Source organism: Podarcis raffonei, chromosome 8, assembly GCF_027172205.1.
Source record: "Podarcis raffonei isolate rPodRaf1 chromosome 8, rPodRaf1.pri, whole genome shotgun sequence".
Classification (NCBI taxonomy): Eukaryota; Metazoa; Chordata; class Lepidosauria; order Squamata; family Lacertidae; genus Podarcis; species Podarcis raffonei.
The window spans coordinates 65,608,169-65,631,722 of NC_070609.1; the positions used below are offsets into that span (position 1 = coordinate 65,608,169).

General features: G+C 46.6%; 2 protein-coding genes across 7 annotated transcripts in view; both read left to right on the forward strand.

Moving 5' to 3' along the window:
• CAMTA1 (calmodulin binding transcription activator 1) overlaps positions 1-10,543 on the forward strand; it is a 692,042-nt gene extending 681,499 nt beyond the window's left edge. For all 6 annotated transcript variants that reach the window (XM_053400464.1, XM_053400466.1, XM_053400467.1 and 3 more), the window contains one exon: positions 6,641-10,543. In XM_053400464.1, coding sequence (XP_053256439.1) covers positions 6,641-6,673 — 33 coding nt within the window. In that variant the 3' untranslated portion in view covers positions 6,674-10,543. The remainder of the gene's footprint in view (positions 1-6,640) is intronic.
• A 2,559-nt stretch (positions 10,544-13,102) lies between these two features.
• VAMP3 (vesicle associated membrane protein 3) lies at positions 13,103-21,389 on the forward strand. Its single transcript, XM_053401927.1, has 6 exons — positions 13,103-13,154; positions 13,542-13,884; positions 16,852-16,930; positions 17,772-17,930; positions 18,679-18,730; positions 19,783-21,389. Exons 1-6 carry the CDS (start codon positions 13,103-13,105, stop codon positions 19,800-19,802), a joined length of 705 nt encoding a protein of 234 aa, XP_053257902.1. The 3' UTR covers positions 19,803-21,389.
• The last annotated feature ends 2,165 nt before the right edge of the window (positions 21,390-23,554 follow it).

Below are 23,554 nucleotides of genomic sequence, written 5' to 3' on the forward strand. Positions count from 1 at the left end.
TGAGGCAGGCCTAGTCTGGCTTATCTTGTCCAGGTCTCTGCCCTGGTTCAGGAGTGGGCAAATGCTGCAGCAGCTGCTTTTGCCATGACAATGAGTCACAATGCATAGGAAGATTTTGAGGTTTGAAAACTGAGCCTAACCTAATAACCCATCCATGAGTATGTATATGTGTGTGCATGCATAAGCCTCAGAGTCAGTGTGATCAGCTGGGTAGATGAAGCCTCTGGATTGGACAGACGTAACGTAAGTCCTGGGACTCTGGGCTTTCTTCATCTGCCTGCTCAACAGAGCACTATGGTCTGCCTGCCCCAGCTCTCAGTTCCAGTGACTGACCTCCGAGGCATCTTTGGGCTTGAGAATATGCACCGCTGGTCTGGATACAGAAATAGCTGTCCACAGCTCAGACCTGGAGTGGAGAAGCCGTAGCTGGGACCTGATCTGTAGTTCAGCATGGCTGTTTCCAGAGCTCCTACAATGGGGTTTCATGGTTCCTCTGCCAGTGGTGACCCTCCATACCTGGTGCAATGGTGTTCTGGCACTGTCCTGTGGGCTTTGCACAGGAATGGGGTCCTGGCCCCTGCACTTACACACATGGCATTCCCTGGAAGCAGTGTAGGAGAGGGAAGCATGTAGCTCAGCTGTGTGAGGCATTTCTAATTGTTTGGGAAAGGTGTGGGGTTTCCCGCTGGCAAGGCAACACTGTCTTGGCCCCACAGCTTGGGGGCTGCTCAGGGAACATCTGTCATAGCTGTGTAAGGGGTTCCTTGCACTTTTGCATGTCAAAGCAGGCTTAGCTGTTGCTGCCATTTCATGTTAAAGAAGAAAAATGGGCAATTGGCGAAAAGATAGATATACTATGTTCAGTGAGTAAGTTTCCTTATATGTACAGCCCTTTTGTGAATATTGTTGAATAAAAAAAGACCTCTCTAGCCAAAGTGTACATCTTAACAGCTCCACGAAGGACATGTTTGAAGGGTTCCCACAGGCAAACCTTTCAGAGCTGCTCTTTTCACAGTTCTCTATTGAGTGGGGGGTAACCAACATGGTTCCCCCACCAAATTTTGCCGGATCCCAACTCCCATCATCCCTAACTTTTGGCCATGCTGGCTAGGGCTGGTGGGAATTGGAGTCCAACATTTTCTGAAGGGCAACCCATTGGCTACCTCTGCTGTGCAGCTTCTTCAGGTGCAAAGATAAATTTTCCAGATCTGGGAGTGGTCCCATTGATAGCAGCATCTGTATTTAAACAGGTTGTAGTATATTCATTGTTATATTCAATAAGGGTGACTGAGTACTGACAATAGTGTGTTTTGGTAAGTATGTCTCTTACTATGTTTGAAACCTGAATTAACCACTAGCCATTTATATATGACATTGGATTTTTGGTTTCTTCTGAAGTCTCATCAGCTTCCCAGTTCTTGTGCCACCTTGAGAGTGCATAGTTAGATGGTGTCTTTCTTTCTTTCTTTCTTTCTTTCTTTCTTTCTTTCTTTCTTTCTTTCTTTCTTATTTAACCTGGACTTCTCATGCCTTGGGCAAATACAGCATCTCCCTGCAGCATCAGGGCCTGAGATCCTTCAGCGAGGTGGAAACAACACCAGGGAGAGACTTTCAAAGGCCAAGAGGGAGGCTAAAGAGAATGGTGGATTTGTTGTTGGAAAGCTAATCTGGGGTTAAGTGCAAGAAAGCCACCCAAGGAGGCAGGGCAGGTGGGAGCACAGAGAGAAGCCAGTAATAGGAGCAGTAGGAGGAACTCTTGAGAAACTCTGAAAGGCTGGGAGGGAGGGAAACAGCCAGCAGACAAATGCCTTTCACTACACAAAGAAGAGGGATAGGAAGAGGAAGTTTGGCCTGGAATTAGGCTGGGGAGGCCCTGTTGAAGAAGGGAGGGAGAAAGGGTTGCTGCAGCCCAGTTCTCAAGAAGTCCATGTGACTTAAGACACCCGTCACCACTTGTCTAAACTTGTCCAAGAGAGCAGGGATGAGAAAATAACGCATCACATGTGGTCTGCGTCAAGGCAGCCACAGCCACCATTTCCAAAGTAATCTTGTTCCATTTGCCTCTTTCAGGAGCTGAATTCTTTCGAAGTACAAATCAGTGTGTTAAGTTGCAGGCCACATGCTCTGGGGTGTCTCTCTTATTGGGCCTTCTCTCTCTTTTTGCTTTGCAACCCAAATGAGAGATCTGGAAAAAGGGAGGAGCCCCCATTTCCCAAATTTCCCACGAGCCATTACTGCTCTAAGAGAAACAGGTAACTGATTCTAAAGTCCCACCCTGGGGCTCCACCCACTCCACTGCCACCCTCTCTCCTTTTCCTTCACCGGTCAGTTTCTGACCTTCCGCATTGCCCCAACCAGTTCTGCTGTCCACTTCATCCAGCATTTCTTTGGCTGGGCATTTTGGAGTCCGCTGTGATGCAAGACAGCTTTGCAATGTGCTTTTTACTCACTCAGCCATTTCTCTGCTCTTACAAAGTTATTTTCCCCGCCTAACTAGACCTAACTCATTTTGCTCACAATATCGTCATTTGAAGTTGGGGTGGGGAGGTGGATAATTGGGCAGAGGGCTTTGTCCGCAGGTGGCTTTTCAGGGCTTCCGCTTCTGCCATTGCTTCTTCAATATGTTATGCAACCCCCTTGTGATTCATCAAAGAAAGCAGCAAAGGAAATTCTCTGCTTGGAGGGGGAGTGAGGCATCTACTTGGCAGCGGGGTGTGGGGGTGTGACCACATCCTTTATTGAAAGGATGCACAGTGAAAGTGTTTCTAGTTTAAAGTTCTCAGCTGCATCCATATCATCTAAATTGTAAATGAAGCTTCTATCCCACAAGTAAGATGCTCTGGGTGCTACTGGAAGCAACCGCCCAACCCTCATCAGATTAGAATGGGGAAAGGAGATGGAAGATCCCACTCAGTATTCTGCTCTGTGTGGGGCTTGTTTAACTCTATGGTGTCTGGATGTCTGCCTCTGTTGCAGTGTAATCTTCATGCCTCAGGGTTTGACCACTAAGTGTACAAATACCCACTCCACTTTTTAGACTTTTCAACTAATCAGGGTGTTTTCAACTATATTTGAACCAGATTTCTCTTGCTACCATATCTTGTAGTTGATTCCTGGGTTTCTTCATCAGTAAATCACAGTGTTCTCCATGGTGCTTACACGGATGCAAGTGTGAATAGGATTGCACAATAAAACGTTGGAGAGAGTGGGTGGAATGGATATTTTTATGCCTATCCATTTGGGAGGAAAAAACATGCCAGTGTCCCCTATTCGGAATGGCCTAAGTGTTCTCCAAACTTCCTTCCTACTGCTGCAGAAGATTGGGGGATAGGTTTGAGGGTGTGCATTCCCCTTCCATAGAGTGCTGGCTAGGCCTGTTGAGCCTCACCAGCATCTCCACTGAAATGGTAGGATAGCTTGAGAACATAGCCAAGGTCTGCTGGGAAGGGAGGCTTTTTTCTGAACATATCCCAGAAAAGTCAAAGTGTTCTTCAAATGTTTGCAGCTTAATGTTTTTGGAAAATAAGAGAAAATAGCAACAAAACCAAAAGAAAGTGAGAGCAATGTTAGGAGATTTGACTAATGGTATATAAATTTTGCTGAATAAAATAAATTGGAATATTTAGTCTTTTGCAAAATGGGGAGAAGTGTCTTTGCATCAAGGAGGAAGGAGAGTAAGGATGTGATTTTGGCTGGTGGCATCATGGTCGTATTGAACCTGCAATTTCATTAGCACTATATACTATCGATTTAGTACTCTGCACATAGTTGTAAAACTGGATATAGTGTTTCCAACAAAGCATAAAATTATTTTAAACCTACCTATGTTTGAAACAGTTGCTCAAAGCAAGTTAGTATCACTCCCCTGCCCTGATACCCACACAGAAAAAGGGGCCTGATCCATCTCTAGCCCAACCTGGTTGCATGCAGCCAGCAAGCCTAGGCAGCAAGGAGCCACCCATCTATCGTCAACACATCCATTACATCAAGTTGAGTCTGCATCAGCGTTCTGTGTAGATCTGCCTGGCCTGGCCCAAGGCACAGGTATATGGAGGTGAGGCTCATGTTAAAGGTCATTGTTACATCTTGTGGTCACATCAGAAACTGCAGCTCTGGAGTCTACATCCATTTCAGCCAAGGAGCATCACAAAGCTCTTAATACCTCAAGAGTCAACAATTGTCTATCTATTAAGTAGTTGGTCTGGTGTTTAAACTTCAGCATTCAAGCAAGTCAGCCACTTGATTTGGTCCCAAGAAAGGCGTTGTGTAAATTTCTAGACGACATCTGTACTCGCGCAAATGTGGAATGTGGCGAGAATCCGCATGCATTTTCCAGACAATGGCAACTGGTCTCCACCAGTCCAGACACTGCATGCTGATGATGACAGATGGTGCCAACAAAGCATGACTTGCATCCCCTCCACTCCAGCAGAAGTGCTCTGTTAGCCTAGACTTTGCATGACTCAGCATGTCTGCAAAGGAGCCACCAGCTTCGATTGATCATGCATGTCCTCAATGAGACCCCATAGCAGGTGGGTCTTCTACCTCAGTGAATGGGTCCACAATGGGAAAATGTGGGCTTTGCATGGGAAAAGCACGCCTGGCCTGACACATGTATCTCCTCTTTCTGAATTTAACATGTCTATTGCCTCACCTCACTGTGAACATGGTGTGCCTAACCGGCCAGGTTGCAAGTCAAGAAAGAGGTGGGAAGACGCTTGACAAAAGGGCTTTGTGGACAGTGACAAGAACTATAAAAGAGAGGGAAAGGTTTCTAGCTTCATGGGGCAAAAAAGGAAAGGTCATTCCAACCTATGTCTTGGCCAAGGAGCCAGTTGGGAAGCCTGGCAGACCAGTGTTGTCTCCAACAGAGGCACATAAAGAGAGAAAAGACAGGATAAGTCCATCACCAGGAAGAGTTACTCGTCTGACAATTTCAGTTGGCGCTAGACAACTTGCCCATGGCTTCAGCCAGTGGAGGTGCATTGCTAGATGATATTTTCATCCCTTCAGCATGCTCGCTGTCCAGCAAAGATGGCCAAGCTGGTTGTGAGCAGGTTGTCTGAACCCACCTTGAAATGAGCATCATTCTTGGTCTCATGGAGAGTTCCTGTGCATACCTTGAGATCCTACATATGCAGCTGACTGCAACAGAAGGTTCAGGAGAAAGGCTGGTCTTTATGTTGAACTTATCTTGGCCAGCTTTTGACCAGAGGTGGGGCTGAGGGAGAGACAAGAAGCCCTTGCCATGTTGCTACCACTAGGTAGCTGTACCTTTTACGTGTAGCTGGTCTTTTTTACACAAAATGCCATGTGTCTGAAGGGGCAATCCAGATCAGGAACCTTGCTTGGTGAGCAGCAGGGAATTTGGGCGAAAACACCTGTTTGTTTAGATGAGAGCTTTATTCCTCCATGCAAACTGCAGGTATAGGGTCCTGATTGGGATCACAGCAGAAGGCAAAGGGTTAAAAGCACACAGACCATTACGTGCTACCTACCGGGATTCCAATATGGATCAAGCACCACCACCTCTCTGGATTATTTTTTTAATGTACATTTAAATGTTTTTTATTTAAACAATTCATTTATATACTACTTAACTACAATAGACTAAGCAGTTTACAAATAAGCAATACAAAAAGTATAAACCAGTTAAAACTATAAAATCAAACTTCAATTAAAAGACCAGCTGGGATTAAAAAAATATTTTTAGTAGATGCCAGAAGTTCAGTAGGCAGGGGACCTGTCTGACTGCAATTAGGAGTTTCATAAAATTGGGCCCACGCTAAATGTGCGGCTACATGCATCTGAGCCACATGGGACTGCTAACAGTGATGCCCCCTAAAGACCTCAGTGATCGAACAGGGATATAAGGGATTAGGCCATCCTTCAGGTGTCTTGCAGCCAAATTCTTAAAACACATTGTAAATTAATACAAGAATCTTGAAACTGGCGCGGTTGCGAATGGGCGGCCAGTACAAACTTGAGCACCAGAGGTTTGTGCTGGCGACAGTCGGACCCCCAACAAGTCTAGCCACAGTGTTTGGAACCAGCTGAAGCCTCTGGACAAGGCCTGAGGGTAGCTCCACGTAGATGCATTGCAGTAATCAAGTATTGAGGCTTCCAATGCATAAATCACCATGGCCAGACTGTCCCTGTCCAAGAACGTCTGTATTTGACACACCAACAAGGCTGGTAAAAGACATTCCTAGCTCCTGAGGCCTCCTGAGCTTCTGGGGACAAAGGTGGATCCATAAGCACTCCCAAACTGCAAACCTGTTATTTCAGAAGAAGCATAGCAGCATCCAGAACAGGTGACTGGCATATATTCTAGACATGGGAACTACCAGTCTACAGATAGATCTTCTGTCTTTTCAGAGCTCATGCTATTCTCCCCCCCCCCCAGCTTTTTCCTAGAAGCTGCTTCAAATGACACTTGCCTTTTGTGACAACTGGATACAGTTAATTTCTTTCTTTTCTTAAATTATTAGTGAAATATGGGAGAAAAATGAGGTGGTTATTTCCTCTGCCAAAAAATAACAATAAAGAAATGCATAATGCCTTTTCATTTTTCACACCAAGGGTTTTGGAAACAGAAACGTCATACCTTTCCCCCATTTTCCCTTTTCTTTCATTTCAGAGCGAAAGAATTGAAAAAGGCCAAGGAACTTGAAGAAAGAGGCGGCGGCGGCAGCATCCCGTAGCAATGTGACATTGCTTTTCAGACTGTTTTCATTTTCTGTTTTTAGCAGAAACATGCAACAACTACAAAAAAAAAATTATTAAAAAAAAAAAGAAACTGACTGCAGTGCCGAGAATTTCGGCTGCAGGATTTTAATGGTAATGTTTAGTCATTACATTTGCACTTTCATGGACAACTTTTAATTTGTTCAGCAAGACATCTTGGAACTCAAATCTTTGGTTGGATCATGGGGGGGAAAGTGACACCCGGAAGGCGTTTTCATGAGTTGCTTCGTTCCTCTCAAATATGAAAAAAAAGAGAAGCAATTAATTATCCTTTTCATATAGGGCTGTATTAAAACAAAACAAACAATGTGTGGAACTGTACAAATAATAATACCAAAAAAAGCAAAAACCCCACAACCCAAGAATGCTATTCCTGCACCTGTCAATCATCTCCAAGACCCGGAACCGTTGGGATTCCCTGTGGAAAGGCGCTGCTCACCTTCCTTCCGTCTTGCGCGGGGCCTCCATCTTCCCTCCTCCATCACCTCCTTTGCACACCTGTGTCTTTTTGTTCTTCATCGAATCTCTCTCTGCAACTTTTTAGATCTGCTGGTTTTAAATGTATCCCGTGGGACTTTTCCCAGAAAGCTGTCAGTGTTTTTAAGGCAAACGGGTATTTTGCAAGAGGGTGGGGTGCGGGGCGGGGGAGAGAGAATGGGTGAGCAGCTCAAGCAAAAAGATCCTTTTGGTTCGGTGGTTTTCCTTTTTCTTTCTCTCTGTCTCTCTGTCTCTCTCTTGTGCTCTCGCTCTCTCTCTCTCTCTCTCTCTTTCTCGAGCCTTCAAGTATCTCAGCTGCCATATGCACTTCTCATATTTGGCACTTTATTTTCTGGCCTTACTTCACGCAAGATTTTTACTTCTTTAATAACAATGATGATTTGTAAAGCATTTTGGTAACCTGCAGACCTCTTGTTCGACCGAAGAGTCACATGCAAATAAGCTGACTGGACATTTCTACCACCGAAGGGAGCGAGCAGTCGGGTGCTGCATTCCGGCCAGTAAATCTCTTGTTTTGGCTATTTCATCTCAAAAAAAAAAAAAAGAAAGAAAACCTAGGCAGTTTCTGTACATAGAGAGAAGGTAGAAATGGAAATGAGAAATAAATATTTGAAAGGGAATATATTGATTAATTGCTAACTATTTTATTCACAAAGGGTCAATAACTTGGCAAGAGAAATTTGCGTATTTGTATAGTTTTGTCTGAATGAGCGAGAAGAGTGTGGATGTTTGTACATATTGTATATACTAAAACAGATGTGCATGAATTCAAGGACAAAAAGAAGACATGAAAAAGCAAAGCATTAGTGGCTTATGGTCTGTAAAATGAAACAAAAAAAAACTTTATTTCACTATAAGAAACTTTATTTTAAATGTTCTTTAGAAGAACATTTTGCTAACGCATGACTAAACTGCAGAAGCAGAAGAGCTAAAATGTATTTAGACTTAGGAAAAAAATGGCAAAGTAACATTACTTTTAAAAAAAGAGTTATGTTTACATTTGATTTTGGCTACCAGGAGTTTATTTAAATTTCTTTTAACCTTCTTGGTTACCTTTTTAATATTTTATTTAATTTCTCCTTTTTTTGCCAATGGTGCCAAGTAAAGTGAATGCTAATATTGCTTAAGAAAAATTAAGTTATTTTGCAAAGCAGATAATCATAAGAATACAAAATTGTATCTAGCTTAACACCATACACTCTCACTCCAATAAAGAACACTTAGAATGAACATAAAATAAAAAATAAAAAATAAAAGAAAAAGAAATAGTATGAAAGTAGAAAAAAATATGTTTCACATATCCATATTTCCTGCTGGAAGTCAGACAATGTACTAAAAATTGCACAAAATTTTAAAAAAAGAGTAAAAGTTTAAAAGATGCAAGCAGGTTTTGTAGGGGTGTCATGGTATATTGCTATTTCCACATAGACAGGAGCCAAAGAAATCTGTTTTAGAAGAGTCATTTCGATATGGAAGCTGATGTGAAATGTAGACGCTGGGAAGTGGGGGTGAGGGGTGGGCAAATCTTGATTTTTGAACTACACTCCGCTGCGCCTGAAGTCAGATGGATTATTTTGGCTTTTGACTGGGTGTAGCTCAGGTCAGAGGTGGCGGCGGGGGGCCGCCAGCCTGCCCGTCCAGCTCTGCCTGGCTACCTCCGTCCATCCCGCACGCCTCCCCCCCCCATGCCCTGTATCCTGCTAGTGCCAGTTGAAACGTTGCCAGTGGGTTGGTCGCTTGGCCTGGCCTCTCTAGGCATTTTGCTTTATGGAAGAGTAATTGTTCTTGCTTGATCCCAGCCACCAGATGCAATGTGTAGTCTTTGCTCAGAGGCTTGTTGTGAAGCCTAAAAATACTCACAATTCTGTGAAGCTTTTAAACTGGTGTCTTTATAAAAGAAGAGTTAAAACACACAAAGACTGTGGCAACAAAAGCGAAAAGAAAGACAAAAGCCAACCTGGGGTCAGAGCTCTCCGTGCCTTTTCTCTCATTGAAATTGTATATCTCTCTCTTTCTCTTTTTTTAATTCCTTTATTTCACTGCCAAGACTGAAAAATAACTGCGGTGTGTGTGCTGAAGCTCCTGCTTAGACCCCTCTGTACGTTTGTTAAGTGCTGTTTTGTGGCCCAGTTCAGTAAAGGGGGGAAACACAGAAAAGCCCAAAGCTGGGCAGGCGGGCAGAGGAGACCTCAGCTCCTGCTGCTGCCCTCTCAGGCCAGCCCTGGGCTTCCTGGGCCCTTTGCACAGTGGGGCAAAGAGGAGCAAGGAGCCAGAAGCAGGCGCCAACTTGGCAGCACCCTCTGCTTGCCATTTTCAAACGGTGCGCTTGTTGTCTCATTTTGGGCTGACCCTTGTTGCTTTCCGTCCTCACCAGTCATGACCCGAGTGGCGATTTTGGGAGCCTGTCCCCTCCGTTTGTCCTAAAAGGGGGTTCTTCAGAGTCAGGGCTACCTTGAGGTGTTTCGCTTCAACCCTTCCAGATCCGCAGGCTTGGTGTTGCGTTGACCGAGTGTCAGCCTGGCTCTCGGGGTGCTGCCAAGGCTGGAGCAAGAAGCCCTTGCTTGGGACCTACAAGGCAGGCTGAGGGTCACGGCTGTCATTTCCCCCCTCCCCTTGTTCCTCAGAGAGCTCCAGGTGGGGTCCTTGTTGGAACAACCTGTGTGTTTATTCCAGTTTGACACGTGCCAAAAGGCCTTGCTGAATCAGGGCCATCACCTTTGGGCATATCAATGACCTCGGGCATGTTTGGTTTGAGAACGCTCCCAAGACAGTATATCAGTTTTTTTTAAATAAATAAAAATATTTTGCTTGCCCTTTCCTGGGTTGCGGGACTCAGTTAGAAACAGGAAGACCCCTCTCAGGGCCACCTTCCTGAATCATCGAGGTGCCTGAGCGCCTGAGTCCAGGACCCTCTTGTATGTCTCCCCAAAACCCAGAATTGCTCCTTTGTGTGACATCACGTGTGAAACGAACGATCCTGTGTGAACGAAATAAAGAATATAACATGAACCCCCTCTATGGTTGCACGCTTAATGGCAGTTCCACACAGCAGTTGGCGCCCAAACAGAGGGGAGGGGGGGTCCCCGAGACTTGCATGTAAACCTAGTATAGATGTCTCTTTTTGTAAGTTTTATTTTTGTAACTGTGCATGTTAAAAGCATCACTGAATCAATGGATCTGTTGAAGAACTCAGCTGCTGGAACCATGCAAAATGTTTTGAATTGCCCTTAAAATATGGAAAATGTTTTCTGAATGCTTTATATTCTTTCTGCTGTAAATTAAAAATGAAGAAAATTTCCCCACTTGAAGTCTGTTCTTTTTTAAGATATGCATGTATTAATATAGCTACTCCTATTTCAACGCACAGGGTTGCCACCGACTAGATCCTGCTCAGAGTAGCCCCACTGAAATCAATGGGCCTAAGTTAGTCATGTTCATTAACTTCAGTGGGTTTACTCTTGAGTCAGGCTAGCCTTGGATAAAACTCACTGTCAGGTTTGGGCACCTGTTCAGGAGTGCAAAGTGGGCATAAGTGAGATGGGATGTTATTAAAACTATACCCATTTCCATGATTGAGGGGGACATTTTTGCTTCTCATGAGCCCCTATGACAACACAGGACATGCCTCCAGCCACTGGCTATTTTTACAGGCCATGATTTGGCTTCCAGTTGCGAAGCCGCCTTCACAATTTTTCCAGCCTAGGAAGAACGGTTTGAATCCAGACTGCAAATAGGTAGTCCAAAAATTTCTATTCCCACAGCTGGTAGACTCCTTTCTTCCCTGCCGCTGATTTATGGCCAAGAGTCAAACACACACTTTTGTGGCTAAGGCAGGCTTTGCTCCATATTTTCAAAGTGTAGCGTTCCACCCTCTTCCCTCTCAGTTCCTTTCTCTCACACATGCAGTTCCAGTTTTGTTAAATTCCATATTTATATTCCAATTTCTTCCTCACTTTTTTTTTAAAAAAAACTTGCATTCCGGGAAAGGTTACTGTATCATAAACGTAGAGAAAAACTTTGATATAAGCAAACCGTGGGCTCCCATCTCCCCCCCCCCATCATCCGAATGAAATCCGCTCTCAATCCAAACCTTTTAAATCCTTGTGGCTGGGTTCGTTTTTTGCAGTTTATCATCTCTTTCACACACCTGTAGTTTAAAAAAAAACCCAATTAGCAGGATAACCTGTTCCTCCAGGAACGCGATTGGGGGTTGTGGCAGCCAGATTGCTCCATGCACCCAGTGCCTTTGTCTGCCCTCACATTCCATGGGGAAGCAAGTGCCAGGCAAACTGTGGATGAGAGCCAGGTTCCTCTTCCAACCAAAGAGGAACGCAGAAAATGCAGATTATCTGTCTCTCTTCATGGTGTCGGGAGAAGCGTCCATCCCCTGGCACACAGGAAACTAGAAGCCAGCAGCCCTGCTCTTTCTAGGCAGCAGATACATGCAATAAGTGCAGGTGATCAACTGACTGCTGACCCTCCCCACCCTGCCGCTTGAGGCAACTGTCGGTGAGCCGGCCCTGCAAGACAGCAGTCTGTTGGCCTGTCAAAGTCCTCATACCATCAGGAAATTTCTTAATGTTTCATTTAAAATGTTTCAAGCCCTGTGGTTCATGGCCTTCCCTCTAGAGTAGCAGGTGGAGAATCTACGATGTGGTTCCCATCATTTCTGGGCATGTTGGTGGTGGTGGTTCAACAATATCTGGAGGTCTGCAGGACCCCCAGCCCCCATCCTCCAGCTCTGAAGCAACAGAAAACAAATTGACTCTGTCCTCTAACATTTTAATATCATTTCCTGGCTAGACATACCCAACACCTTTCCTCATTGGACCTGTTCTCCAGGCCATACCTCTCAAAATAATCAGTGCTGTTCTTCTGGCATTAAAAAGGGCTCCAGCAATTAAGATTCTCAGTAGTATTTTGTACATGCCAGGCTTGAATTGCCCTCAGTGCTCTTTTCCATGCTGAATCACAGGAAAGGCTTTTGCAATGCAAATGCACTTTCTGCCCAGCCTAGGCTAGCTTTCCATTAGCACTGCAAAGGCCACGTCAGAGCTGCTTCTGTGTGGAAATACTCTCTGGGCTTTGGAAGACTGGCTGAGTGACAGGTTGTGCCGTGAGTCAGCCATCTTGCATATGTGCCCAGGTTTTGCCTACCTTCCATACTTAACTCTACATTTATCTCTGTTGAAATTTGTTTTGGCCACTTCTCTGTCTTCTTGTTTCCGTCTTCCAGTGTTTTAGCTACACCACCCAGTTCGGTGTCATCTGCAGATTTCCATTTCTTTGTTCAGTCATTTATAAAGGTGTTAAGCAACAGCAGACCTAGGTCCAAACCCTGCGTGGCACTCTTCTCCAGGTAAACAAAGAGGCATTTGTAAATGCTCTTTAAGTACAGTTCCTTAGATACCAGTAGATAACAAGTGTAATGGGGGGAAATTGTCAAAAGCACTGCTGAAGTCAATATGCAGTACTCCAATGTCCACAGCATCCCGCTGATCTACCAGACTAGGGACTCATCAACAAAAGGAGATGAGCATAATCTGTCATGCCTTGTTCTAAGAACATAAGGCTAGTCCGGCAGGATTAGGCTAAAAGGGGACCATCTGATCTAGCATTCTGTTCTCACAGGGACTGGCCTGTGGGAAGCCTACAAGCAGGACACAAGCACAAGGGCACTCTCCCTGCCTGTGGCTTCCAGCAACCAGCATTTAGAAGAATTATGAATGCGCCTAATCCTCTTATAAAGCCATCCAGGTTGGTGACCATCACTACTTCCCGAGAATTCCTTGTTAGCCCGTTCGTGGCCACAACCTTTCTCTAAATCAAAAGCAGGCAGGGTCCGGTCCCGCCCAACATGCCCACCTGCCCAGCACTAGGCATCATATTTGACATCAAGCGTGGTGCAGGTAAAAACGTGCCCCCCCATCAGGTACTCCCAAATGCAGCCGGTGATGGGCTGCTCCGTTCTTAACTTGAGCGGATCTCCTCTGAGTAGGACGAGCACCGGAGGCTCACCAGCCTCCCTCCAGCGCAATGCACTTAAGAACATACAGTAAGGAGAGCCCTGTGGATCAAGCTAGTGGCCTATCGAGTGCACCGTCCGGCGAAGCAGTGGGAAACGCGCAAGTAGGACCCGAGCGCAAGAGCTCTTGTAACTTTCAACAACTGCCGTTTAGATGCATTGCCGCGCCTGGGAGCGGGGAAGAGCCATCGTGCCTAGTAGCCTTCCAGCCACGGCCGTCCAGGGAAAGAAGATGCCGCAAATCAAGAGTTTCCGAAGAAGCCCTAAGAAGAGACTGACGGGCGCCGCGGCCAGCGGGTTCAGAAGCCCAGAAGCCGTCGGCTGAGCGCGCTCAAGCGCTTGCAAGGCTTCCCTGCTGCTCCTTGCTGTCGGGCGGATTTCCAGCTCCGCGGGTTGCGCTCTCGGAGGCGCCTAGCTGCTTCCCCTTCCTCCGCCTCCTGCTCCTGGGGCTGGCGGCTTTTCCCCGCCGGCGGGGCGGAGCTTCCCAGGGCCCCACCCAGCGGCCGCGCCTGCAAAAGTTGCAGCCCGAAGCGGCAACAGCAACAGCCCGCGGAGCAGCAGAAGTTCTTCGGAGAGAGCCGCTGCTGCGCCACCACCAGCCCCAACGTCACCATGTGAGCCCCGTTCGCAGGCGGAGGGGGACCGATCCTGATCTGGGGGCGGTGGGCGGGCGTCGGGGCTCCCCGCTAGCTGCCCTGCTTGGGGCGGCGCCTCCCCGGCCTTAGGCCCCGGCCCGCAGCTCGGTTGCTCTCCCTCCCTTTCGCTTTTGCACCCCGGCGCGCTGGCCCGTCCCGTTGCTCCTGGCCGCCACGGAGGGTAGTGAAAGTCGGCCGGACACTCTCTCGTTTCTTTTACCGGGCTTGCGTGGCGTGGGCAGAGGCGCGGCCTCTAGGCATAGGCAGAGTGCCTTCGGGGACGCGTCTCCACCGACGCACAGAACGGCTGCAGCCCTAAAGTGGCCCGCTGCCGAAGTTGCGTTCTCACGCCTCTCCAAGGCTAGTCCTCCTCGGAGTAGACGCTACTGGCTAAAGTGCATTAATTTCACTGCGCCTGCTCCAAGTAAAACTTTTTGGGCAGCAGCCCCATGTCTACTTGGCAGTAAATCGCCTTGAATTCCATGCTGGGTTAGGGCGGAAGCCTTAAAGGAAAGGGATGCAGTACCGTGCCTGTTCCCTTGTAAGGCAAACGAAGAGTAATCTTTCAGGCTTTCAGTATGGAGGGGGAAATTGGAGCTAAATTTGTTTGGGGGCTCAGCCCCTATGAATCACGGTGCCAGCGCTCAGGAGCCCTGACGCTCTCGAAGAATTAACCACAGGCTGAACTTGAGCAATGTCACCACTTTGCAAGAGGTGTTGTATATTCTAATTTTCTTTTAAAAACAAAGTGTTCCCTGTTGAATTTCAAGTGGTTCAGGGTGAACATGTGGGATATAGGTCACCCTATGAAATGAGGCTCTCCCTTTTCTTCTGGTGCCAGCTGTTAAACAGCTGTTTCTCTTGCCCACCTGGACCAGAATTCAGCTGGGAGGAGATTAGTATAAATCACACATTTGGGCTGATGGGGCCCAACTTGGCACGATGGCTCCGTGCCATTGAAAACCAACTAACCAGTGGGGCACCAGGAAGAATCAGCTAGACTCGCCAACCTGGCAAGTCCTTTCTCTTCTCTTTCTAATACTGCTGGGCAGAAACACCCCAGTGAATTTCCAAAACTCACTTTCGGAAGGAGATGGTTGTTCAGCTATGAAAGTGAAAGAGGCTTTCAGTGCTATCCCATGTTATGTTTAACCAGGATTCTCAGTGGCGTGGCCCCATCACCTGACTGTGGCCCTCCCTTGGGAAATGGAATTGTTTCCCCTCACTGATGGTCTTCAGATGCTTGCAAAGTCTTTATTTATTCACCCAGGCCTTTAGGAGTTAAATCCCCAGGGACCCAACCATTGTACAACCATTAGACTGCTTTTTTAGAAGCTTGTGCCCTTAGGTATTTTAATGGCAGTGTGAATTAGTTTGTGTTGATGGCTTTAATTACATTTTGCTCCTAACTGGGTGGAAAAAGCAATATAAAACTTGCATAAATGCTACTCCTAAGCAAGCCACAGTCTGACTAATGGGGTTTTCCTCCCTAATAACTGTGTCCCAGCATTGCAGTTAAAAATGGTTACAAAGCAAGGGTCAGCCTATTGGACACTTTTAGAGGTTGTTTATCAGTTGACATGGATAGGATTTTACACCATTGTTTTGGTATAGGGAGACCTGCACACAACACTGGAAGTTCCACACTTTCATATTAGCAGTTTAATGTAAAACCTCCATCAAACTTAAAATAGGATTTTCTTGCATATGTACGTAACACTTGTGTTAGGGACGTTTGGGGCAGCCCCCTTGGTCAACTGCAATGCATGCCCTTCTGTTAACAAGAGAGTGACCCTTTCAAAACTGGTTGCTTCCAGACAGGGCTGTCTTTAGCAGATGCGGCGTCGGGGTGCAAATATCCACTCAACGCCCCCAAATTTCCACGCATAGTTGGGGGGGCGAAGCCACGCATTGCCAGCTATCGGGCGGGGCAACTCTCCCCCATGCCGCTGCGGGAGAGCGATCCCTGCAGAGGCTTGGAAGGGAAGTTGCACGCCCACCAGCCATATGGTTGGTGGGGTGCAGCTGGCGGGCGTGCAGGGAAAGGGGAGGCCGCTGGCAAAGCCGCGCAGCTCCCCCACTCGCTGGGGCGCTGGTGCCCTGGCGTGACACGCACCACCAAGCCCTATGGGAAAGACAGCTCTGCTTCCAGAAGTTTTTTGTGGGAGGTGTTGCCCTGATAATTTAGTTTTCGGGTGGGGCTTTGATGCAAGAGAAACAAACCTGCAGACTTTAAAGGACTTAACTGTTATGGGCAAATCATCACATCCCGCCTTTGAGCCTGTTATGGGTCTGGCGGGGCCAATGTGTTGACAGCCTCCTGGCAACTTGGGGTGGCTTTCCCTTATTACAGGGGTGAGCCCTGTTGGACTCCCAAGACCCATCAGCCACACCCAGCATGATGGGAGCTTCAGCTGGTGCCCCCCTCTTGTGACTTTGCCTTCCACTTCAGTATCACAAATGGCACCTAGGCTGAGATTTTAATAACATGCAAGTGTCTTGACACTTAATTGGCAAGAAGACATGATTCAGCCATGAGCTGAAATCCTAAAGACGGTGAGGTCTAAGAGAGCTAGAGGTCACTTCCTGAAACTTTAAATCACTGTTTTTTTAAACAGTTAATCCTCCAGTTTGAAACTTTGCACTCTCAAATGCCGCTGACATTTGTTTTCATTTCTCCTTCCCCCAGTGTCTGTCTTTTGGAAGCTGCTTTTGTGGTTTTAATTTTTAGAGGTGTAAAGATTTGGGTTTTTTTTTAAAAAAAACTGAAATCTGGTGTTTTTAACTCTAAATGCTAATTTTGAGCTGCTTTCAAGACACTATTTGGTACAATGGACACGGATCTAAGAAGCAACACATGCCGGGGGAATTCTTTACCACTGGAATTCTGTCCTGGCCAAGCACACAGCAGGCCGTGATAACCTGACTGTTGCCTCTGACTTGCAGGTCAACCAGTGGCCCCTCAGGGGCTGCCTCTGCCCCAGGCAGCAACCGGCTTCATCAAACCCAGAACCAGGTGGATGAGGTAGGTGTGGCACCATTGTGGCTCCCCTGAGCATCCCTGTGTGGTGAGGTTCATCTGTCTCTTGCAAGACGTGAGCAAAGCTGACCATCATCTGCCCTCTTCCTTCCTCTTCTCTTTGGCTGCACTGCGTGAAACTGCAGCAAGATGCATACTGTAGACTACCTACTCTGTAGCAGTGGGGGGTGACCTTCAAGCGGGGGATGTAAACTTACTGTGGCTTCTAAGTGCCAAGCAACTTGGCACCCTGTTGCGGTTTTCCTGTTTCCAGAGGGGTTCAGCTTGGCCGTCTGCTGCCATAAAATCAACAAAGGGTCTTGTGTGGCCAACTAAAATTTATTACAGCACAAACCAGCCTTCCAGATGTTCCTCACCTCCCAACTCATCACTGGATGCTGGGTTTCGGGGTCCAATACCATCTGGAAGGCACTAGGCTATGGGCAAGGCTGGCCCAAGCTTTCCTCTGCCAGTGGACTTAATCTATGGAAGTATATACACAGAGACCACAGCTGCTGAATCTGGCCAAAGGGGGCCCATTCGACTTCCAAGGTATGACTGTATATACAGTCATGCCTTGGGTTACAGACGCTTCAGGTTGTGTGTTTTTTTGGGTTACAGACCCACCGAAACCCGGAAGTACCGGAACAGGTTACTTCCGGGGTTTGGCAGTCACGCATGCGCAGAAGCGCCGAATCGCAACCCGCACGTGCGCAGACGCCCCACTGCGGGTTGTGAATGCTGCTGGTTGCGATCGTGCATCCCACATGGATCACATTCGCAACCTGAGCGTCCACTGTATATAGAGGCATACACATGCATGCTAAGCATCATTCTGACTTCTCAGGTGGTGGATATCATGAGAGTCAACGTGGACAAGGTTTTGGAAAGGGATGAGAAGCTGTCCGTGCTGGATGACCGTGTGGATGCCCTGCAAGCCGGAGCTGCCCAGTTTGAGACAAATGCTGCCAAGCTGAAGAGGAAGTACTGGTGGAAGAATTGCAAGGTAACTCTGACTGGGCTGCAGCAGCCTTCGCCAGCCCGGGGCCCTCCAGGTGTTTGGGAATACAGCTGAAGTCCAGAACATCCAGAGCGAACCAGGTTGGCAGAAGATACGGGGTTCCCCCTGGGTCCCTGGACAGCTGCAAAGGATGACTGAGGGAGCCTCTTGGAAACTGAAGACCTGTAGGGGGTCAGGAAAGGGACACCAGTGGGATGTTTATTTTCTCCGGTTCCAGAGGGTAGGACCGACCCCAATGGCTTCAGTTAAAAGAAAGGGGGTTCCAACTAAACATCTGGAAGAACTTTCTGACAGTAAGAACTGTTTGACAGTGGAACGGACTCCCTTGGAATGTGGTGGACTCTCCTTTAAGTAGAGGTCAGATGGCCACTTGTCATGGAGTCTTCAGTTGAGATTCCTGCATTGCAGGGTTTACCCTTGGGGTCTCATCCAACTCTACAATTCTATGATTATGTGTTTTACTCCCTGTTAACTAATGCACACAATTTCCCAGTTCCTGAATGATTATTTATTTATTTTGGTAAAAGTATATAGTGCTATATTATATTGACCAGAATCTTTGCATTAGTAGGCTGCTACTTCTCAAAGAAATTCCCAGTTCCCAAATGATGTTAAATGCCAGTATCTGTTGAATGATTGCAATTAGACAAAACTAGGATACTAGATTAAACTTGCAAATTGTGGTGGTGACTCGCAGATTTAATAGTTCTGCTCTGTTTCTCTCTCTTGGCAGATGTGGGCCATTCTGATTGCAGTGGTGGTTGTTCTCTTAATCATCATCATTGGTAAGTGTTTTCAGTCCTGGCTAGGCATGGAATATCATCAACCAACTTTTGCCAACATGTTTCCCTGCAGTTTCTTTGGGCTACAACTCCCATCAGACCTTGCGAATATGGTTGTGGCTGATAGGAGTTGTAGTCCAAAACACCTGGAGGTTAGCAAAGGCATTCATAATCAGATAGAGGCCTTGGAATTGGAGACCCCTTGCTCCTTAGCCTGGGACTCACTGATATATTGGATCTCTCTGCTTCATTTGCCATTTGCGTCCCTGAAAAAGAAAGAACTTGTGATTCTCCACTGGAAGGCCACTGGTAATGCAGTCAAGTGGCTTTCTTCTGTCTCTCTCTCTCGGGATTTGTAGTAAAGAGGAGCCAGGTATTATATATTCTGTTCCGATCCCAGTGGACCCGCTGCAGACTGAGATCTCTTCTAAAAGGTTGTGTGTAAAAGCCCTACAAGATAGTATTTCCCCAGGTACATTGCTCTAGTAGTAACACTGCTCAAATAGGAAGATCTTTTAGCTCTTCTCAGTCGCCAGGCTAAGGAGTGAGGAGGGGCTTCCAGATGTTGCTGGACTCTCATCACCCTCATCCAGTATGGCCAATGGTCAAGGATGATTGAAGCAGCAGTTCAGCAGCCTCCAGAGGGCCACCTCTGTTTTCAGGAAAAAGAGTTCCCTGGCACTGTGGAATAGCTACCACAAATGCCTCTGTGCCCTGAGTCATGTACGAATTGACTCAAGACTGTGCAGATAACTTTCTGGTTTGATGGCTGTTGCTTCATGCCGCTGGAGTCCCAACAACATACGGTTTGGGAGGGTAAAACTGCTGCCCTAATTCCTTTTGTTGAGTTTGTTCTTAATGGGAAGTGAATGGCAAGTGCTTTGCATTCTGTGGCGGCCAATTTTGCTAGTTGCCCAGTGTCAGATGACGACCACTTTTTATAAAGGCAACACTATTCAAATATAAATAGTTTTGCAGGTATCCTTTAATTTGAAGCATAAAATCATATTTCTTCTCCTAACCCCTTGTGACTATTTTTTTAAAAAAAACTATAGTTTGGAGCGTGTCCTCGTGAGCCGTTTGAGGAAACCCTGGAACTTGAAGCAGTTTTCAACAAGAAACATCAGTCTCCTCCATACCAAGCTTTCCTACGGGTGCACAAATCAAACGTTTATTTTGGATAGAAATGTTAACTCTGTAGCCTATAGACAAATGTGCCTTTATTCAAATGATGCGCTTCAACTTGTAAATGCTGTTGCAGTTGGCTGAGACTGCTAAGACCTGTATGAGTGAGGGTGAAACATCTTAAGGCTTGGGGGTATCATGATCTATACTGAAGCTGTGAGTTTCTGGGTGGGTTTTCATAGATCATGAGTATTTTTTATCTGTTTCACCTCCTATACCTGGACAGGGAAGGAAACTAGCTTTCATTTGTGCTTTCTGGAGATTTTTTTTTCTCTTGTGCCATTTTGGAATCATTGTTGCCTTAATTAGATAATATCTCCTGATCAGGTGGGGAGCAACCATGAAACTTGCACACTCCAAGCACTTAAGTGCCAATACACCTTTTGCAGTATTTGGGACAAAACACTGTGCCTTCTGCTCTTCTCGTCGTAAGCTGCCATTCCTCAGTGCCTTTTGCCTGGACCCGAACAAATATTATAAAAGTATTTTTGAAAACATATTTCTGGTTGAATTTAACTAACGTTTCGGCATTGGGGGTTCCGGCAAAACTAAAACCGGCAAGAAAAGCTTCCTCAACATACCAGCAGAATATATTATCTGTTAGGGAAATAAGGGTCAAAAGCAACCTTGAAACTACTTTTGACTTGCATCTCATGTTGCTTAGGGTGGCCCATGCAGATGTTGGCCGCCCTCCTTGAGAGATTTTGCCAGAGAGTGCTTCTGTCCTCTTCAGTGTGCCAGATACTCTGGTGTGTCACAGCTCTTCATGAGCCAAGCAGTGTGTGATTGTGTGCCTTCTGGGTGATTCACTTTCGCTTCCCACCCACCCACCCTTCGCACAACACCCCACCCCTTTGGGTCTTCTGTTCTCCTTGTCTCCCTCTACTTATGAGCAAAAACTGCATATATGAATGAGACCGGGTTTGTACTGTTTACCAGCATTGCCAAACATGTAGTCCTCCGTTCCTTGCCAATCCCCCCCTTTTTTGTACATATTTGTTGTGCAAACTGCTAGAAAACTAGAGCTTTAAAGAGGTGGTGAAGATGAATGAAGAATAGGTTGGTCTGCCTTAAAGAACTCCAAGCAAAACCAAATTGGCAGGCACTTTATAAGGAGTCTTTTTCTTGAAACTTGTCCTGCGATAGTTGTTAACCTGCTAGTTTTAAAGTGAAGGTGGAATATACATCGGGAGGGTAAGAATTATGGTAATGATTTCAAAAATGTTTGATTATTCATGTGTTATCAATCCTCTTACTGTATAAAATGTTATTAAAACATTTCTTTAAACTTCAAGCTTAACCAAACACTGGATGTGAATTTTGCCTTGTAAGACTTGCCAGTGCCTTGACTGAAATCCAGCATTGTTGTGTGTATGTCTTGGCCAGGGCGCAAAGCTTCACACAACTTCCTGGCACTATTAGCAGGGCAAAGAGAAGCCTTCTTTACAACTGCTTAATAAAAAGTGGATTATAAGTCGCTTCTGGCGTGCATTCTTTTTTGTAAAAGTAATAAAGTAAAAGTGGAAGAGAAGCCGCAGAGGATTTTCCTCTACTCCACATTCACTTCTGCTTTCTGCTGGTCATGATGCTGTTGGTTTCAATTCCACTTTCGGAGACAGTATGCTTTGGAGGGCAGTTGCTGGGATTCGTGAGCGGGGAGAGCTCTGCTGTTGTTGCACTCAGGTCATTCTTCCCAGAAAAGTCATCCACTTGGCCCCAGATGCTCAACTGGGTAGACTCCCTTTGACCTTGTTATGAGAATTACCATATAAGATATAAATGTACAAGGCAAACATCTACATAAATATATAATCCACATGTCTGAAACAGTACAGGAAGACAGTCCTGAAACGATTTTGACTATCCCAAATTGACCAAATGTTTCTCTGCAAGGAGGGAGGAAATGGGAAAAACCTTCCCATTGTGTCTTTGCTCACAAATCCTGCCTTAAGGGCACATTTAAGATATGAATAGGGTGAGCCTGTGACCTGGACTCAGGAAGTAACGTACTGTATTTTTCGCTCTATAACACGCACCCGACCATAACACGCACGTAGTTTTTAGAGGAGGAAAATCCGTAGGCATGCCACCCGTAGGCATTTCCTCCATAACATGCACAGACATTTCCCCTTACTTTCTAGGAGGAAAAAAGTGAGTGTTATGGTGCAAAAAATACGGTAAGTATTTATCACTACAAAAGACTCTCCAGGCCAGGCTCTCCAGGTAAACCCATCAACAGGTTTCCTGCCAGACAGGATTTCTGCTGTAGACCACCCCTTCTGTTATGTATGTATGATGTATTGGGGGATGGTCTTGGGCTCCCAGGGTGGGCAATTTCAGAAAGTCTATGTAAGGGCTGGCACACCATTGTTCAGGGTTCCTCTCCTTCCTCCTGTGTGGGGGGTGGTGAGCACCCTGTTGCAACAGTTTAATAAGGATCAGGCGTACTAGCGTCTTTGCTTCTCAATATTCTCTGGTTGGCCTCTTATTTTCTCATACCGATAGAGAACCTACATAAGGACTCTGTATGGGCTCTTGGGTACCCCATAAGGGAAAGGGAGCAGTTTTTTTCTTGTAACAACCTGGTCCAGCTGCAAGGCTCTTGAAGTTCTCAAGTGAAGAGTGCTGTGTCACTCCAGATAGTGACAGACTAACTGTCCAGGAAAAGGTTCGTCTCACATTCTGCAACTTCTTTTCCTTTGAAGGTTCCCTTCCCCCCTTTTTAATAGCTAACTTTGTGCCAGTAAGCCTCAGCTTCTTTTTGTTGGCCAATCCTGGCTTGGTGCATGCTCTTGTAGTAAGGTTGCCATGTGCACAGAACAGCTGTGGACCCACCTAATGAGCCCTGCACCTGCCACAGACCTAAAAGTCCATCTACCCCAGTGTCTTCTTGGTCACCCAGACGGCTCCTGGCAGCCCGCAAGCAGAGGCTGGAGACCAATAGTCTTGCTACCAGGACTGGCACACTCATGAGGCAAGGTGAAGGACCACAGGAGCAGCCGATCTGGCCTCCAAGAAAGACATTGCATGCTGCTGCAGCGATAGCAACAGTTGTGCGGTGCTCCTTGGAGGCCAGATCTTCTGCCTCCTTGGCAGCACCGCCATACCACCTTCACAGCAGCCTGCCAGTGGATAGGAGGCACTGTCTGGTCTCCCACCCCTAGAAGGGCTGGTGCGGCACCTGTCACCCTCCAGATGTTGCCCACTGCCACCCCTGACCATTAGGCAGGCTGGGAGTTGGAAATGTGGCAGCAGCTGAGGAGCCACAGCCGCTTTCTCCATTCGGGGCCTAGGCCAGTCTTCCCTTCATCCCCCCAAATGGTGCCCTCCAGGAGTTTTAGATGCAAGCCAAGCACAGTGGCCTGATGTGGATGGCAGCTGAGAGTTTAAAACATCTGAAGGGGGTTCATGTAAGGGCAAGGTTGGCAGAAGTGCTTCTGTGGGCTGCAGCCCCCTTGACCAGATGCATGAAGGGCTGCAAACAAGGTTGGTAAAGGTGTGTGCGTCAGTGTTTGATGGCGGTGGGAGGCAGCGGGAAACAGGGAGGTCGGATGAAAATAAGAGGCAGGAAAATGACGTTGCATATTCTGTGGCCAAACACGACACACCAGCCCAGATGGGTCGATAATGCAAACATCCTGG

Coding starts and splice junctions, on each gene's coding strand:
- VAMP3 (XM_053401927.1), top strand. CDS start 13,103: ATGCCCACCTGCCCAGCACTAGGCATCATATTTGACATCAAGCGTGGT. Junction 13,885..16,851: donor ACCAGCCCCAACGTCACCAT/GTGAGCCCCGTT, acceptor TCTGACTTGCAG/GTCAACCAGTGGCCCCTCAG. Junction 16,931..17,771: donor CCCAGAACCAGGTGGATGAG/GTAGGTGTGGCA, acceptor CTGACTTCTCAG/GTGGTGGATATCATGAGAGT.